Source organism: Sebastes fasciatus, chromosome 13 (assembly GCF_043250625.1).
Source record: "Sebastes fasciatus isolate fSebFas1 chromosome 13, fSebFas1.pri, whole genome shotgun sequence".
NCBI lineage: Eukaryota > Metazoa > Chordata > Actinopteri > Perciformes > Sebastidae > Sebastes > Sebastes fasciatus.
Genome location: NC_133807.1, coordinates 28,056,742 through 28,072,337, shown reverse-complemented (window position 1 = coordinate 28,072,337; position 15,596 = coordinate 28,056,742). Strand labels below are relative to the sequence as shown.

Genomic DNA, 15,596 nt, shown 5'->3' with positions numbered 1-15,596 from the left:
TTGTCTCTATGGAGGATGGAACCTGCCTAAATAAAAATCAATAATGAAATAAATCAATCAATAAATCAATAAATTAACAAATTAATAAATAAACAAATAATTAACTCGACAAAGAAATAAATATGTCCTTAAATATAACAAAATAATATAAAAAATAAAAGTAGCTATCAATTAATTAATAGAATTCGACATAAATTGACATTTGTTTTAATTTGCTTCTGTATTAATTTATTTATTATTTTATCTTTATTTTTTATTTATTTAAGTATTTATTCATTTTTAAATCTATGTATTTATTTATTTATTCATACACACAATGGAATGGTGTTAAGATCTTATTCAATTTTTATTTATTTATTTATTATACCTCTTATCTTATACGTTGTAGCAAATAACACAGAGCGAATGAATGGAGAATATGGAAATGAGAATAACTTAAAAACTAAAAAGAATTTAAAAAATCTGTATAAAATCTTTGAAAGTAGTAACAGAGTAGGCCTGTAGCTATTATAGTGAATGTTGCTGTGTCTAGTTTAAACATTTTAAGACGATACATTTTTAAAATCTTGAGTTCCTTGGGGTTTAACTGAGTTACATTTTATTTTCATATATCTCCAAGAAAGATAAAAGTGATAAAACATTTTATTTTTTCATACTTTGTAACATATTAACATGAAAAAAATGCCAACATACCACCATATATTACCTTTTGTAAAACATTGCATTTAAAAGCCTCTAGTTTTAATCTATAATAAATACATGTTTTGGTATTCATATTGCCTTGAGGTGTAGGGCAGATATCAGGACACTATTAATGCAAATTTTAACTAAATCAAAGCAACAGGTGAATAATTGCATGAGTGGTTCTGTTTTATAGCCTCTATGAAATATATTTTTAGAGTAACACCCAAATTCATATCACCAACTGCGTCTGTTCAGGTAGTTAAAATATTTGAGTATATTATTCAGGTAAAATACTAAATAAATATTTCCACGCAGTGAGCTGGTGAAAGAGGAGGTGAGTGTGACAGTCTGGTCTGGGTGTGTGTGAGCGCGTCTCACACCATCACAACGACCGCTGGAGGTCTCACTCCAGAGGAAGACAGAGATGAGACTTAAATGCATTTATTGTTGTATCTAAATGGGTTTTACAGTGTCTCCACTAGACTGACCATGCTCCTCTATCCAGCAACCTTCTCACCTTAAAATGACAGCTTTCTAGTTGTGTAGTTGCGCGTTAAGTTTTCACAGATCCAGTCCTGCGCGTCCTGGCTGCAATCTTTACTTTCGATGCATGATAGTTTGAGGTTTTCAGCCGAGGAGCAGGCATCTGTGCATCAGAATCATTTGCAATATGGCTTCAGATCAAGAAGACATCAGGCAGCGGCTGATAGAGCTTCTGGACAAACCTGGGAATGGAAACTGTGCCGACTGTGGAGCTGCAGGTAAGGCTGGAGGGGAGACACTGTCTCACTCTGTGACAGATGCTGGACAAAATGACTTTTTCTTACTTAAATCTGTTTATATGTTCACTGTATAACCATCCCACTTCTTTCTTATTCCCGTGGGATATTATGAGCTACAAATAATTAACTGTATATATCACAATTTCACACTGAGTCTCCAGTTTCTTTCTCGCAAGGTCGTTTAGTTTCTCTTCTCAGACAGTCACGATGTGGTCTGGAGCATGGTTATGAAATATATAACAATTGACATAAGATCCTCACACACAGCAACTAAATAATGTAGCCTATTGTAAAAGTGTATGTAAGTGATTTTTATTTAAACTTATAAATATGTATTCATCTAGTGGTTGATTTCCTTTTGCATGTGCACTTTTGCTTGGTCACACACTCTGATGGTCACACCTAGTTGGTTTGCACTTATCAACTCTGCATACACAAGAAAGGGAAGAAAAAAAACATAGAGAAACAGGTGTGGTTTGTGAATTAAGGTTCATATAGTCATAATCTATAACCGTACAATGAATTATGACAATAAAAAGCAGCAAATCTTCTCCTTTGGGAAGCTGCAACCAGAGGATGTTTGGCAATTCTTTTAAGTCAAGTCAATTTTATTTTTATAATCCAATATCTCAAATCACAAATTTGCCTCGGGGGGCTTTACAATCTGTACAGGATACGACACCCTCTGTCCTTTACAGTACGACCCTCTCATCGGATAAAGAAAACCCCCAAAAAAACCTTTTAACAGGGAAAAAAAGGAAGAAACCTCAGGAAGAGCAACAGAGGAGGGATGCCTCTTCCAGGACGGACAGATGTGCAATAGATGTCGTGTGTACAGAGTAACAACATAATGAAAATACAACATAGACAATCCATATGACAAAACAATATACATATAATGTGAACATATGCATGAAGAGATGGATCCAGGATATGTCTCCAGGCGTTGCCAAACAGATATAGCCTGAACAACATTTCTTTTTCTTGAAAAAAGACTAAAATGATAATTATTAATCTTAAGGTGCTTTGTGCATTGCTACATGTGGACCCTTAAAATTCTCTTCCATGCCAAATATATTTGGATCCTCTATCTGCTGATTGGCTGTGTGACTGTGTGTGCATCCTGTTGTCTTGGAGAGTGACTTCTCTGTTAGACTGGTTCATTGTCTGAATTACAACAGGCCCACATAATGCAGAGGAGATGGGAGTAGCCAACTACACATCAGCCCCTTGTCTCTTGTGCACAGATGCATGTGTGCAGCTTTGTGATTATGCACAAGGAAGTAATAGTTTTTTTTGTTGCCATGCTATTTTTTGCAGCGTGTGTTCACTTAGTCTTCATTAGCAGTAGTTGAAGGGCTGCGGCACGCTGATACTAACTACTTGACACTGCTCCAATTCTTTGGCACAGTTACAAAATAACCACCACGGCTGCTGTAATCTCACTTTGCATTGATATGACTAATGTAGGAGGTTATGTGTGTGTGTGTGTGTAGTGTAGCTATTCACACATTTGCTGAAACTCTCGTCTGTTCTGTGTCTTCGTTCAGACCTGAATTTAGCACACTGTATCTTGTCATAACAAAATAATATACCATGTTATTTACAACTTGGCTTTAATGAAGAAAAAAAACAATTCTGTGTATTTATTGTGATGTTGATAATTGCCACGCTGCACACTCTTTCCACTTGTTTCCCTTCCAAGCAATGTTTGAAGTGTGTGATGTTGTGACCTTCACTATTTCACTACTTCTTGAGGACACAGCAAAATGTCATGTGCGCTGAAACATAACTGGGTGACATCATGTCACCGAAAAGAAAGTCATTTTTTTCAGTTTATTTTTGATTTATTTCAGAGGTTAATTCAGTACATGTTTTTTTTTGGAGGTACAGAGGTGTCGGAGGTTGTCGTGACTCATACGTTGTATGCAGAAAAGTGTGAATGTAACGTGTGAACGTAGTGTAAGTGTGAATGACACGTTGCACATAAGATATACAGTAGATATGCCTGTGAGTCTCCAATATTCATACAAATATTCAGTAGTTTTAGCTTTAGTTTAAATGCATGCATAGCCAACATTTATGGCTGGCACCAATAAACTACACATGATTTTTAGAAATCTTTATCAACTACAGGATTCATGTAAAAAACACTTCTATACATGTGAAAATATTTCTTTCTTACTGCAATAATGTGTCAACCACTGTTCTAGTTATCTGCAGCGACCTGCTTCAAATATAGCTGAGCCATCAGTGTCTGCGAGAAGGAAGTTCAGAAACGTTTCAGTGTGTTCCGCTATTTTGAGCTTTAAGTGGTTTTTGAGTGCAATCTACATGTGCGTTGCAGATCCGGAGTGGGCATCGTACACCCTGGGAGTGTTTGTGTGTCTCAGCTGCTCCGGCCTTCATAGAAACATTGCTCAGATCAGCAAGGTGAAATCCATCTTGCTGGATCCCTGGAGCTCCTCTGAGGTGGAGGTAAGAACTCTGATGGGATTTTATTCACACAAATCCTAAACGCCCTGTGTTTTGTGAGAGAAAACTAGCCATCGATTATATGTCTGAAACTTGGCTTGAGGTAACGTCTGCAGCCTCTATAGCCTCGTCCTCACCCTGCCCACCACGCTCCCCTGTGAGCATCACTCTCTGTCTGCCCCTCTGCCCCTGCATCTCTGCTTGGAAGAATAAGACAAGTCATCAGACTCAATTCAGCATGGCCTGAAAAGGCATGAGCCAGCAGCTGGCAGATACAACCAATATCTTTGTGTATGTGTGTGAGGGTGTGTGTGTGTGCGCGCTGAATCCTGGGACTCTCAGACTTTAAAACTCACTTTAAAAATAGGTTGATTAATCAAGAATGAGGTGAAAAGAATAATATATTGTTATCATAAATCTAGTCCAGTCAGATGAACTGTATCATGTGCTTTTGTTTGTGGTGTGTTTTGTCATTCGCTCTTTCTCTCTGTGCCCCCCTGTCTCTGTCTTTCTCCCTTGATTCGTATGTGTATGCATGTGTGACCTGTAGTTTCCTAGCTGTGTGCTAATGCATGCTGAGCAGTGGTAAATACAGAGACACAAAAGAAAGAAGCAGCCATGGCAGCAGCACCATCTCCCTCTGGGCAAGGAGTCAGCCACACAAACACTGAGCTGCAAGCACCTCATTATATCTGTCTGTGTGTGTCTGCGTGTGTGCGACCTGCCCTCTTCAGCCAAATACACACACATGCGCTCACGGCCATTAAGCCTCTGTGCACACACACACTAATACACACAGATATCACTTACAAACATCAGATGTTTCTCTTCCTCCCCTCTGCAGTTCATGGACTCTGTGGGTAACAATGCTGCCAAGGCCAAATATGAACAGATAGTTCCTGCCTTCTACTACTGTCCTACACACAAAGACTGCACGTAAGTGATGTGTCTTCCTCCGCCGTCCTTAACGTCGGATTCAGGTCACCTACCGATGTTCACCTCTAAATGTGAGAGTGATTAGTACATATCTGCAGCACAGATGGAGACTGTAGAAACTTGCCTTAAAGGTGCAGTGTGTAGGATTTGGTGGCATCTAGCAGTGAGGTTGCAGATTGCAACCAACAAAAATGTCTCCTGTGTGCCAAGCGTGTAGGAGAACTATGGTGGCCGACGCAAAAACGCGAATGGCCCCAGGCCCGGTGTTTAGTTTGTCCGTTCTGGGCTAGGAACATGGCGACCAGCTCCGTGAAGAGGACCCGCTCAGTATGTAGATATAAACGGCTCATTCTAAGGTAGCGAAAACACAACGATTCTTATTTCAGATGATTATACACTAAAGAAAACATACTTATTAAGATTATACTCCATTTCTGCCAATAGATCCCCCTAAATGCTACGCACTGTTCAGCCCGACGGAGGAATTTATTGCCTCAATTGACTACATTTAAAAGACCAAATCCATTATCCGTAAAGAGCTTCGAGCATTCGGGGAAGAAAGCTAATATGTTAAATACTGTAATGCTGATTTGTTTTAGACGACATAGCTGATTAAGAACGAGGCGTTTGTTTATGCATGATGCTTTGTGAATGTTAAGGATAATTGTTGAGGGAACAGAAAGAGTGCGGATAAATTAATTTAATAAAGATAGATGTGGGAGATAAAAGAAGATGGCTGGAGGACAAGGGAGAGGAGTATGAGAAGATGTGCCATGTAATAGTTGACTGCTTCTGTTTTGAGTTTGCATGAAATGTGGCTCGGAGCCTTTATACCCATGTAAGTTAATGAGATGTTTCCAACATTAGCTTAAGCGTGAAGTAAATATCAAACCCAGTATCTAACACCAACTGGTCTGCAGGCTCCTGCGGGAACAGTGGATCCGAGCCAAGTACGAGAGGAAGGAGTTCCTGTTTGTGGAGAGGCAGGAGCCCTACTCGGCAGGTAAGAATGAAATGCATCTCTGTGCATTTATGCACCCAAACACATTATACTTCTTGCTTACTCAGGAAAACAAGTAATTGTCTGTGTCTCACAGCATCACCTATTCAGCATTGAATGAAGAGCAGGGAAACTCCATCATCCATTTATCATTACCAACATTCTTGGGTGAAACATGATGAAATCCAAGGGAACAGAGGCCTCACCTCACACCCCACTTTGCTGTCTCCACTAAAAGGAATAGATCAATATTTTAGGAATTAAGAAAAATAGTTGCAGCGTGTAAGTACTCTGAAAACCTGAAATTTTTGTTTTTACATTTCTGTTTATGTATAGTTCAAACATCAGGTTAATAAGTAAGCTTTAAAAGGTGTTGGTAGACATATTTGGACAGCTTGTGGAACACTACGAGCAATGAGTGCACGGGCAGAGCGCGCATGCTGGCACGCAGGCCATCCAATCACTTTATTTGGGCCGAGTGAAATGATTGGATGGGCTTATTACAGTCCTGCAACAGCCACAGTTACCGGACTTTTTTATTTTTATTTGTCAGAGCATTTGATTTATTGATTGCTGTCGGCATATAATGAGAATTCCAACAAATATAATAACAACATCTTTTTATTTGAACAACACTACCTACCCTACCTTTAAGCTGCTGCCTTTAACACACAGAAAGAAGACTGATATCAATCTGCTCATCTAAGCCAATACAGTGTATTTCCAAAACTATTATTTTAATGTATCTTGCTCATTTGCAATCTAGATATATCTTAATCAACTACCTTCAAATTGGATGGGACAATATTCTGGGATATAACATAAAGCAGCACAAAACCTTGTGTGATCTTGTGAGAATATCTGTTGGGGTTCAGTGTGTGTGAAGGTGCTATTTGGCCTGCTAATGGCACTACACAGTCAAGGGGTGTAATAATGAATAACTCAAGGCCCAGTAGGTACCATTGCTGCTCATTTACATGGCCCAGCCCAATTAACCAGCCAGTCAGATTGAGTGCTTGTTAGACAGATAGATGGTGCGTCAGCATGTCTTATGTTGCAGACACAATGAGGGCTGGTCATCGAGGGAAGAAAACTGCCCTTTGCTGTCCAACTTCAGCTTCTCATGTATCCTCCTGTTTTTCCTCCTGCTCTACCTTCATGTTTTTTTTCTTATCCACACCACCACCTCTGTTTCTGCCTTGCTACAATATGTCACACCCTTTTCATACGGTTGACTGTGTCAAATCACTTTGTCATTGCCCTAAGGTCAGTTCCTCACTTAATGTGTATTACATAACCCTTATCTATCTTTTGTGCTGAATCATATGCCTGTGTGTCACAAATGACAAATGTCTCTTGGCTAATGGGCGTGGCTTATCTGGATTCGTCTGGATCTACAGAACTTTGTTTCTGAGAGTTAAGTTGCTGGCCAAAACGTAAAGTTCATTGTTATAGCACCACCATCTGGTCAAATTGCACCACATTCGACACTGCACTGCAATGGGTCCCCAGTAATACATCCGCCAATTGTGAAGTCATTGGGATGAGTGGTTCTCGAGATATGCAAAGGATATTCCTCGCATTTACGGGTGCACACAGGAGAAGTTAGTTGTTGACCAATACATTAATAAACGGCTACATTTGCTTACAACTAGTGTGTTATAAACCATTTATTAAATGTCTGTATACTACATATTTAATGCCAAATACAGGGCTTTAAGGTAAAGTGTTACCAAACAGTCTTTCCAGCATTGAATGAAATGAAAAATGAGCTGACACATGCAGCACTTAATACCACAGAGGTGTGTCTATTATAGACCTTTCTCACGGCAAACGGTTTGACTTGTTAAACACAAGTGTAACTAATAATAAAATTAATCCCATTCAAGTGTTCAGTGCCCATCACTGACATGGCTTACTAGGACGTCTTAATGTAACAGTGTCATCATTAAAGGATAAATCCGCTGTTTTTTCAGCTTATTAAAATATTATTTCCCATCATTTATAATCATACAGAATACAACCTCAAAGATAGATTTTGAGAAACTCACAGTTCTGCTGCAGCCTCTCAGCATGAGCACAGTCTAAGGGGAAAACAGGATGCTGTCGGTATATCAGACATATCTAGATACAGTATGGTCCATATCTTCTTCCGATTCGTCTACGCTTTTTATCAGGTTTTATTGACTGTTTCCCTTTGACTTCTGTGCCGGAAGCAGGAAGTTGTGCAACATAGTCAGTTAACCTGATAGGGGACATTGTTTTTGGCAGGATATTTTAAAGATATTACTGAGTTACTCAACACCCTCCCTGTAGAAGTTATAGGCAGAACTTCCTCTTCAAATAGAGTGATGTCATTTCTAGAGCCGCAGTGTCAAGATCACACAACAGTTTCAAGTTCACAACCCGACACAGTTCCCTTTTAACTAAAGCCATGCTGCGTTCTCACAGGGTTACAATTGAGCAACCTCTTGCATGGTCTTGTCAATAAAATAAATGCGCAAATTGCGAAAAGGTGCAAAAATTCTCAATTCTCAGTCAATGCCTTACCTTAACCATTCTCAGACAATGCCCAACCTTAACCATTCAAAGTCAATGCCTAACCTTAAATATTCAAGGTCAATGCCTGACCTGAACTATTCAAGGTCAATGCCTAACCTTAAATATTCAAGGTCAATGCCCAACCTGAACTATTCAAGGTCAATGCCTAACCTTAAATATTCGAGGTCAATGCCTAACCTTAAATATTCAAGGTCAATGCCCAACCTGAACTATTCAAGGTCAATGCCCAACCTGAACTATTCAAGGTCAATGCCTAACCTTAACTATTCAAGGTCAATGCCTAACCTGAACTATTCAAGGTCAATGCCTAACCTTAAATATTCAAGGTCAATGCCCAACCTTAACCATTCTCAGTCAATGCCCAACCTGAACTATTCGAGGTCAATGCCTAACTTTAACTATTCAAGGTCAATGCCTAATCTGAACTATTCGAGGTCAATGCCTAACTTTAAGTATTCAAGGTCAATGCCTAACCTGAACTATTCGAGGTCAATGCCTAATTTTAACTATTCAAGGTCAATGCCTAACCTTAACTATTCGGGGTCAATGCCCAACCTGAACTATTCGAGGGCAATGCCTAACCTTAGCTGTTCGAGTTCAATGCCTAACCTTAACCATTCGAGGTCAATGGCTAACCTTAACTATTCAAAGTCAATGCCTAACCTTAAACATTCGAGGTCATTGCCTAACCTTAACCATTCGAGGTCATTGCCTAACCTTAACCATTCGAGGCCAATGCCTAACCTTAAACCATCTTGTGAGAGTTTCCCAAATTGTTATTTACCTTCAGACAAAGCCCTCTTGCATTTGCAGTTAAAAACCATTAGGTAGTTTAAAGAAGTGCCTTCACTGTGAACTAAAAAGCTAAAACACAAAGCCTGATATTTGTCCCTTTAAGGTAGACAAGATAAAGCACTATTATTCGAGTCTCATGACTGTCTAACTCTTCCACTCTGTGTTTCTCTGTCTCTCTCCCTCTCTGTCAATGGCCTCTTGTGTTGTGCTGTGCAGAGGTTTAGGAGCATGTGGCTGTGTGTCTCTACCACAGAGGAAGAATGGCCTCTTTTGTGTACAAGTATTCTATATAACATTGCCCCTGTACTTTAGGCCAGGAGAAAGTAGCAGCAATCTGTAGAGGACCTGAAGAAAGACAGACGCTGCGGTCCAAAAGTTGCTTTGCTCTCCCAAGTGTTTGCAAATATTTGACACCCTGTTATAACAGTGAATGAATTCTCTTGTTCTCCTCTGCAGCCTTAGGTTGTTGTGGACAGTCTGACCCTCCTCCTCTCAGTGGTGAAGCAAAACTTTCAGTTTCATGAATCATTGATGAAGCCATTGCTCAACCAGAAGTTTACTGCTGTGTGCAGCCCACACCAAGACGACTTTATTACTGTACAAAGAAGCAAAGTGAAGAGACAAAGGGATGGATGGAGGGAGAGAGGATGGTGCTGGTGAACCAGCAGACAAACATTAAAGTGTTTGTTAATTTAAGCTCCATTCCCAGAGGAAAGTGGCGATTTTCTGGCACATTTTCCTCTCAAAATTTCTCTCTGTCCCTTGCTTTTTATTGCATTGCACTTTAGCTCATACCGTACCAGCATTTGAAAGAGGCACTTTACTGTCTGTATGCTGTTCTTGTACAGTTCCTTGCAGGGGAAGTGGTTTATCAGTTGTTTCTAATGCAGTCTGCTATTTGGAGATTTCCATGTAATCTGAAGAAAACAGCTGAGTGCTATTTATATGAGGATGTGAGTTGGCATCGGAGGGGATTATTATTACTATATTGAAGGTTCTTACACCTTTTCAAAAGTCAATTTAAAGCACTTTTCAAGCATTTTCAAGCTTTTCCAGCAACTTGCAGCTGTGGTAAATTCAAAGACTGTATATAAGAGTAGACTAATTCCTACACTGGTACGGATTGTTAGAAAAATACAAGTTCTGACACAAAAGTGCTTCAGTTGTTGTTAATCAAAAAGTCCTTGTGTGTGTGTGTGTGTGTGTGTGTGTGTGTGTGTGTGTGTGTGCGCACGCATGAGAGGTGACCGAGTTTATTTCAGTGATATTCAGGTTTGTAGAGGAAGCCATCAGTTGAAGCTGAATTATTTATATCTGGTAAAAGCAGAGGTGCTTCCTCCTCCCACAACCGCTGAGCTGCTTAGAGCGGTGACCACATGAGCCAAAAGTGTGCACACACAAATGTAGGAGCTTTCAGTGGTCTCCACCAGCATTGTTTCTGGAATCAGTTTCCTGTGAAATATTACATGCTTAATGATCTCTCAAACTCTTGAATGACCACTGTTGTATAAAGTAATGAAAAAGGGCTGTTTTAGTGCAGGATAAATGGGCACAAGGGGAGGTTTTATAATGACCAATAAACAATTATACATGTATATATAGCATCAGCATTAATTTGAATTAATTTACCAGGAAAATGTTGTGGGGTTAATAAAAGTGTTGCTCCCTTGATTCCGGGAATGATAATATCATTTATGACTATTAAAGCTGCGCTAATCAATATTTTTGTTTACATAAAAATTGATCTAAAGGCTTTTTGTAAAGTGCACTTCCTTGTAGCTCTACAGGGCATTTTAGTTTTCAGATCAGCAACCTCGCCAAACAACAAAGACAAAGTTAGCAGCTACCTGGTGAACATAGTGGAGTATTTAACAACTAAAGAGCCGGATATTTTTCTCAGTAGTTCAAGACCAACACAGAGCTAGATTAGTGAGTGATTATTGAACGTACATTCTTTGGCTGGCCAGAAACACAAAGGCACTAGTCTGCTGGATGTGTAAATGAGTAACTTGCTAACAGGTTATCCATATCAACTTTATAAAATGATATTATGTCACTGGTGTGTTTACAGCTTGCTCTGCTGCCCCCAACTTGCCAAAAAATAAACCCCTGCAGCTTCAAGTTTATCTAAATAATGAAGTTTATCATAGCTTGATGTTCCCTGTAGTGACTATTTGCGAATTTTTCTTCTGTTTGAGTTTGTCTTAGATTTTGGGTGTATTGTATGTAGTATTTTGTTAAAAGTTTGTGTCCTCCCTCTATTTTCTTTCTCTGTATCCCTTGCTTTGTGTCGCTGGATCGGGACCCTCGTGGCTCCTCTCCTGGCAGGCTACAGAGAGGGGTTTCTATGGAAACGAGGCAGAGACAACGGACAGTACCTCAGCCGAAAATTTATTCTGACCGAACGGGAAGGTGTTTTGAAGTACTTCAACAAGCACGATGTGAGTGTTTTCTCCCACTTTATATCTTTTTCTTAACGTGTATTTAATGTGCTGATCTCAGTGTTAAAACTGACTTTGTTAAAGAAGTCATTCTGTAGAAATGTTGCTTATTACTAGCTGTAGAAATATGAAATATCTCCCATTCAAAAAATCATAGTGGTAAAACTATAATGTCCCACTGGTAGATATGGTAAACTTCTGCATCCTTAAATCCGATAAATGTCTTTCCTTTCTGCAGGCCAGAGAGCCCAAAGCAATAATGAGGATCAATACTCTGAATGCCACCTTCCAGCCAACAAAAATCGGCATGGCCCACGGCCTGCAGATAACCTATTTGAAGGACAACAGCACTAGGAATATCTTTGTTTACCAGGAGGATGGAAAGGTGAGGTGCAGTGCCTCTCTGTTGGAGTGTGTCAGAGGATACAGGAAAAGGCATGTGTGTCCCTCTCGTGGAAATGATTTGTCATTACAAGTCAGTGTGTAATTGAACTGTACTAATCCTTAATAATGTCTAAAGGCTTCACAAAACTCATACAGCATAGGAAATAATATTGTGAGAATATGCTACTTCTTCTATGCACATCTCCCTCGGGCTTAGAGCTTTTCAAAATGCTATTTACAAGAGCCATTTTGTCCAGTAATGAGTGCCGTGTGTAGTGCTGCAGGTAGTTATGTACTATCGGTGCTGATGATGTGTGTGTGAGGAGAAAATATTTCAATAACTTCATGATGTCCTGTATTGAAGGAAATGGTGGACTGGTTCAACGCCATCAGAGCAGCCAGGTTTCACTACCTGCAGGTGGCTTTTCCTGGAACTTCCATCCCTGATGTGAGTACATGCATGCACATACACGACACAGTTTTTTGTATATTTTCTAGGGGGACATTACTCTACAATTTAAACTACAACTAATGGTTTTTGGTAATTGGTAATTGGCTGATTCAAGTATTTCCAGATTCTGTATATTTGATTACTTTTATGTATTAACTTTTAAGAAGGGCTGTCAATGGATTAAAATATTTAATCACGATTAATCGCATGATTGTCCATAGTTACAACAGTCAACAATAGTCAACAACAGCTGTCAGCTGGGTATGGGCACAGAGGCCAGTGTTGAGAACCGGCCGAGGAACAGAGCCAACAAGCAGTGTGTCAGTGTGCTGACTTGACTATGACTTGCTCCAAACTGCATGTGATTATCATAAAGTGTGCATGTCTGTAAAGGGGAGACTCGTGGGTACCCATAGAACCCATTTTCATTCACATATCTTGAGGTCAGAGGTCAAGGGACCCCTTCGAAAATGGCCATGACAGTTTATCCTTGCCTAAATTTAGCGTAAAGAAATGAATGGCGTTGAAATAGAATTTACGTTAACGCGTTATCGGGTTAACTTTAACAGCCCTACTTTTAAGTAATAGATGATGCACTCCAGAATTGTATTCCCAGCAATGTGGAGGCTTTGAAACACCATTAAGACCTAAATGTTAGAGGAAAGAAAAAAACAAACAAACAGAAAAAAAGAATTGGAAGTTAAATAAACACACAGTTTATCAGTGACTAAGTATTTACTCTTTGTTTGTTTAGTTGTTGCCCAAGCTAACCAGGAACTACATAAAGGAGGGTTACATGGAGAAGACCGGTCCAAAGGTAAGGCATTTTTCTGCTTGTCATTTTCCTGCTGAACATTTTTGTTGATAGAATACTTTTCCTCGACATGATTTATAAGTTTGGGAATATTCAAAACTTATAACAGTGTCTTGCAGTTATTTTACAAGTTATTTATTTGGCATTTGTAGCTCTATGAATTGAGCTCCTGTTTCTGTCCCACAGCACACAGAGGGCTTCAAGAAGAGATGGTTCACGATGGATGACAGGAGACTCATGTACTTCAAAGATCCACTGGTATTAAAGCTGCACGTCATGTCAGGAAACTGTGTGACCAGCAGATGATGTTATGCCTTTTTCTCTACTGTGTATCAGTCTCTGTCTATTTTAGAAGGACAGTGCACTCAAAAACTCAACATAAGATATCCTTCCGTTTAGACAGATGGCTATACATCTAGAGTGTTTGCATGCAATTTGTTAAAAGTGCAGATTTTGGCTTTAGCTCCTTACAACAACGAGTTTCATTCACTATGCGTTTCTCCCTCTACTGCCAGGATGCCTATGTACGAGGCGAAGTGTTCATTGGTAGCAGGGAGAACAGCTACACCGCGCTTTCCGGCCTCCCCCCGAACATTCCCGGTTACCATTGGCAGTTTGGAATTACCATCGTGACCCCGGACAGGAAGTTTCTATTCACGTGTGAGACTGAGGAGGATCAGAAAGACTGGATCGCTGCACTTCAGACGGTCATCAACAGGCCGATGCTGCCTCAGGAGTACGCAGGTAAACTGAACACCCAACTAAGTCAATTCATTACTTAGCTCTTTTATTCTCAATTTCTGATATATATATGTGTTTGCTTTCTCTCTGCAGTGGAGGCTTATTTTAAGCACAAACCATGATGGTATTAGTGTTTGAAGACCTGTTGGTGCAGTTAGTGGAGATAAACGACCTAAAGGTGAGACAGTTACCATTCCCACAGTGATTCCTTTACTCTACCTGCCATCCTGCTCAACCTCACACACATATATGTGCCAGAACCATTTCTTAGGGAGACCGAATCACTCCTGAGCTCATGAATGTTAGCCTAACTCACTCATCTGACTTACATACTTGAAAGAGGTCAGTTCTCCTGACCTGAATGTGCAGAAGTTATGTTTGCAGGAATCAGAATTGTTGCTGCTCGGATGTCAAAAAATGTTTTCTCTGTTCTCAGTAACATAAGAATGAATATTTAGATATTTAATACAACTGAATTAACATTGCATTTCAACCAAGTGTACAAACTGAGCCCTTCTGGCCAGTTATACTAAACCATTATCTGACACTGTAATATGTCAGTAAGCAGGAATAATACAAACAGTCTGCAGATACTCACATTTATTTCCATTGATATTTAATTCTAAATGTATTTATTTTTTTAACTGTCCAATTATGCATTATTGCCAAGCACTGCTTGTATAATAAGTTATTTTTTGCTTTTTTTTTGCAGCTGAATGTAAACTGCTTTGTATAATGTTTATTATCACATTGAAGAATTGGCTTGCATTCCTTTGTCTCAATACAAATTGGGATCCAATTTAGCATTTCCTTTCATGAGGTATAATTATTTATCCAGCAGAGGGAGACAGAGGAAAGGTTTTAAACTTACTATGACCCCCGTGTGCACATTAAATTATTTGTGTAAGTGCTGAAGAGAAAGGTGTGACGATGCTTTTGATCAGTATTATGAGGGGCAGCGATGCTCAAGTGCCATCGAGCAAGACATAAAAGCTCCTGCTCTGAACTCACTGTGGAGTCGTGTGAGAGGAGAATCTGTGTAAAACTGAAATGTCGTCACTATTAAAAAGGGTTAAAGCCACATTACCGTCTGTTTTTCTTTTTTATTGTAGTTAACTTTCAGTTACAAGAAAGAAGTTGCACATTGAAAAGTAGTAAAACCAAAAATCAATACATTACTCTGAACATCAAGATTGGAAAAACATGAAAATGTACAGTAAATACTGTACGGAGATATCCAGTTTCTATGACTGAGATGAAGTCTACCAAAGCGACAGTCATATAAAAAGAGGCCTATGCTTCTTTCATTAACAACAGGTTAAATACTGTTAACAGATTATAAGAAACGTACCGGTCAAAAATGTTTTTAAGAAAACATGGCACTATATACCCCATTTATATATTCATGAATAGAAAATAAAAGCAAAACATAAAGCAGCCAACTAATTTTTGCACATTTGAATAGAAATAAAACATTTGAAATAAAGAGATATACACATCTGTGTGTCGTATACAATACCTTAGGCAACAC

The 15,596-nt window shown here is 39.3% G+C and overlaps 2 protein-coding genes across 4 annotated transcripts in view; one reads left to right on the top strand and one right to left on the bottom strand.

Annotated features, from left to right (window-relative positions):
- LOC141781121 (cytochrome P450 2K1-like) overlaps positions 1 to 15,596 on the bottom strand; it is an 80,740-nt gene that overhangs the window by 13,552 nt on the left and 51,592 nt on the right. The window lies entirely within an intron of this gene.
- On the top strand, positions 1,048 to 15,144 carry LOC141781125 (arf-GAP with dual PH domain-containing protein 1-like). 2 transcript variants are annotated; one of them, XM_074656655.1, is made up of 11 exons: positions 1,048 to 1,445; positions 3,814 to 3,944; positions 4,786 to 4,877; positions 5,798 to 5,880; positions 11,563 to 11,675; positions 11,914 to 12,060; positions 12,424 to 12,507; positions 13,265 to 13,327; positions 13,511 to 13,582; positions 13,840 to 14,068; positions 14,159 to 15,144. In XM_074656655.1, the coding sequence occupies exons 1-11, from the start codon at positions 1,355 to 1,357 to the stop codon at positions 14,185 to 14,187; spliced, it is 1,134 nt and encodes a 377-aa protein (XP_074512756.1). In that variant the 5' UTR covers positions 1,048 to 1,354; the 3' UTR covers positions 14,188 to 15,144. The 2 variants fall into 2 exon arrangements, with proteins under 2 accessions (XP_074512756.1, XP_074512757.1); XM_074656656.1 differs by lacking the exon at positions 3,814 to 3,944.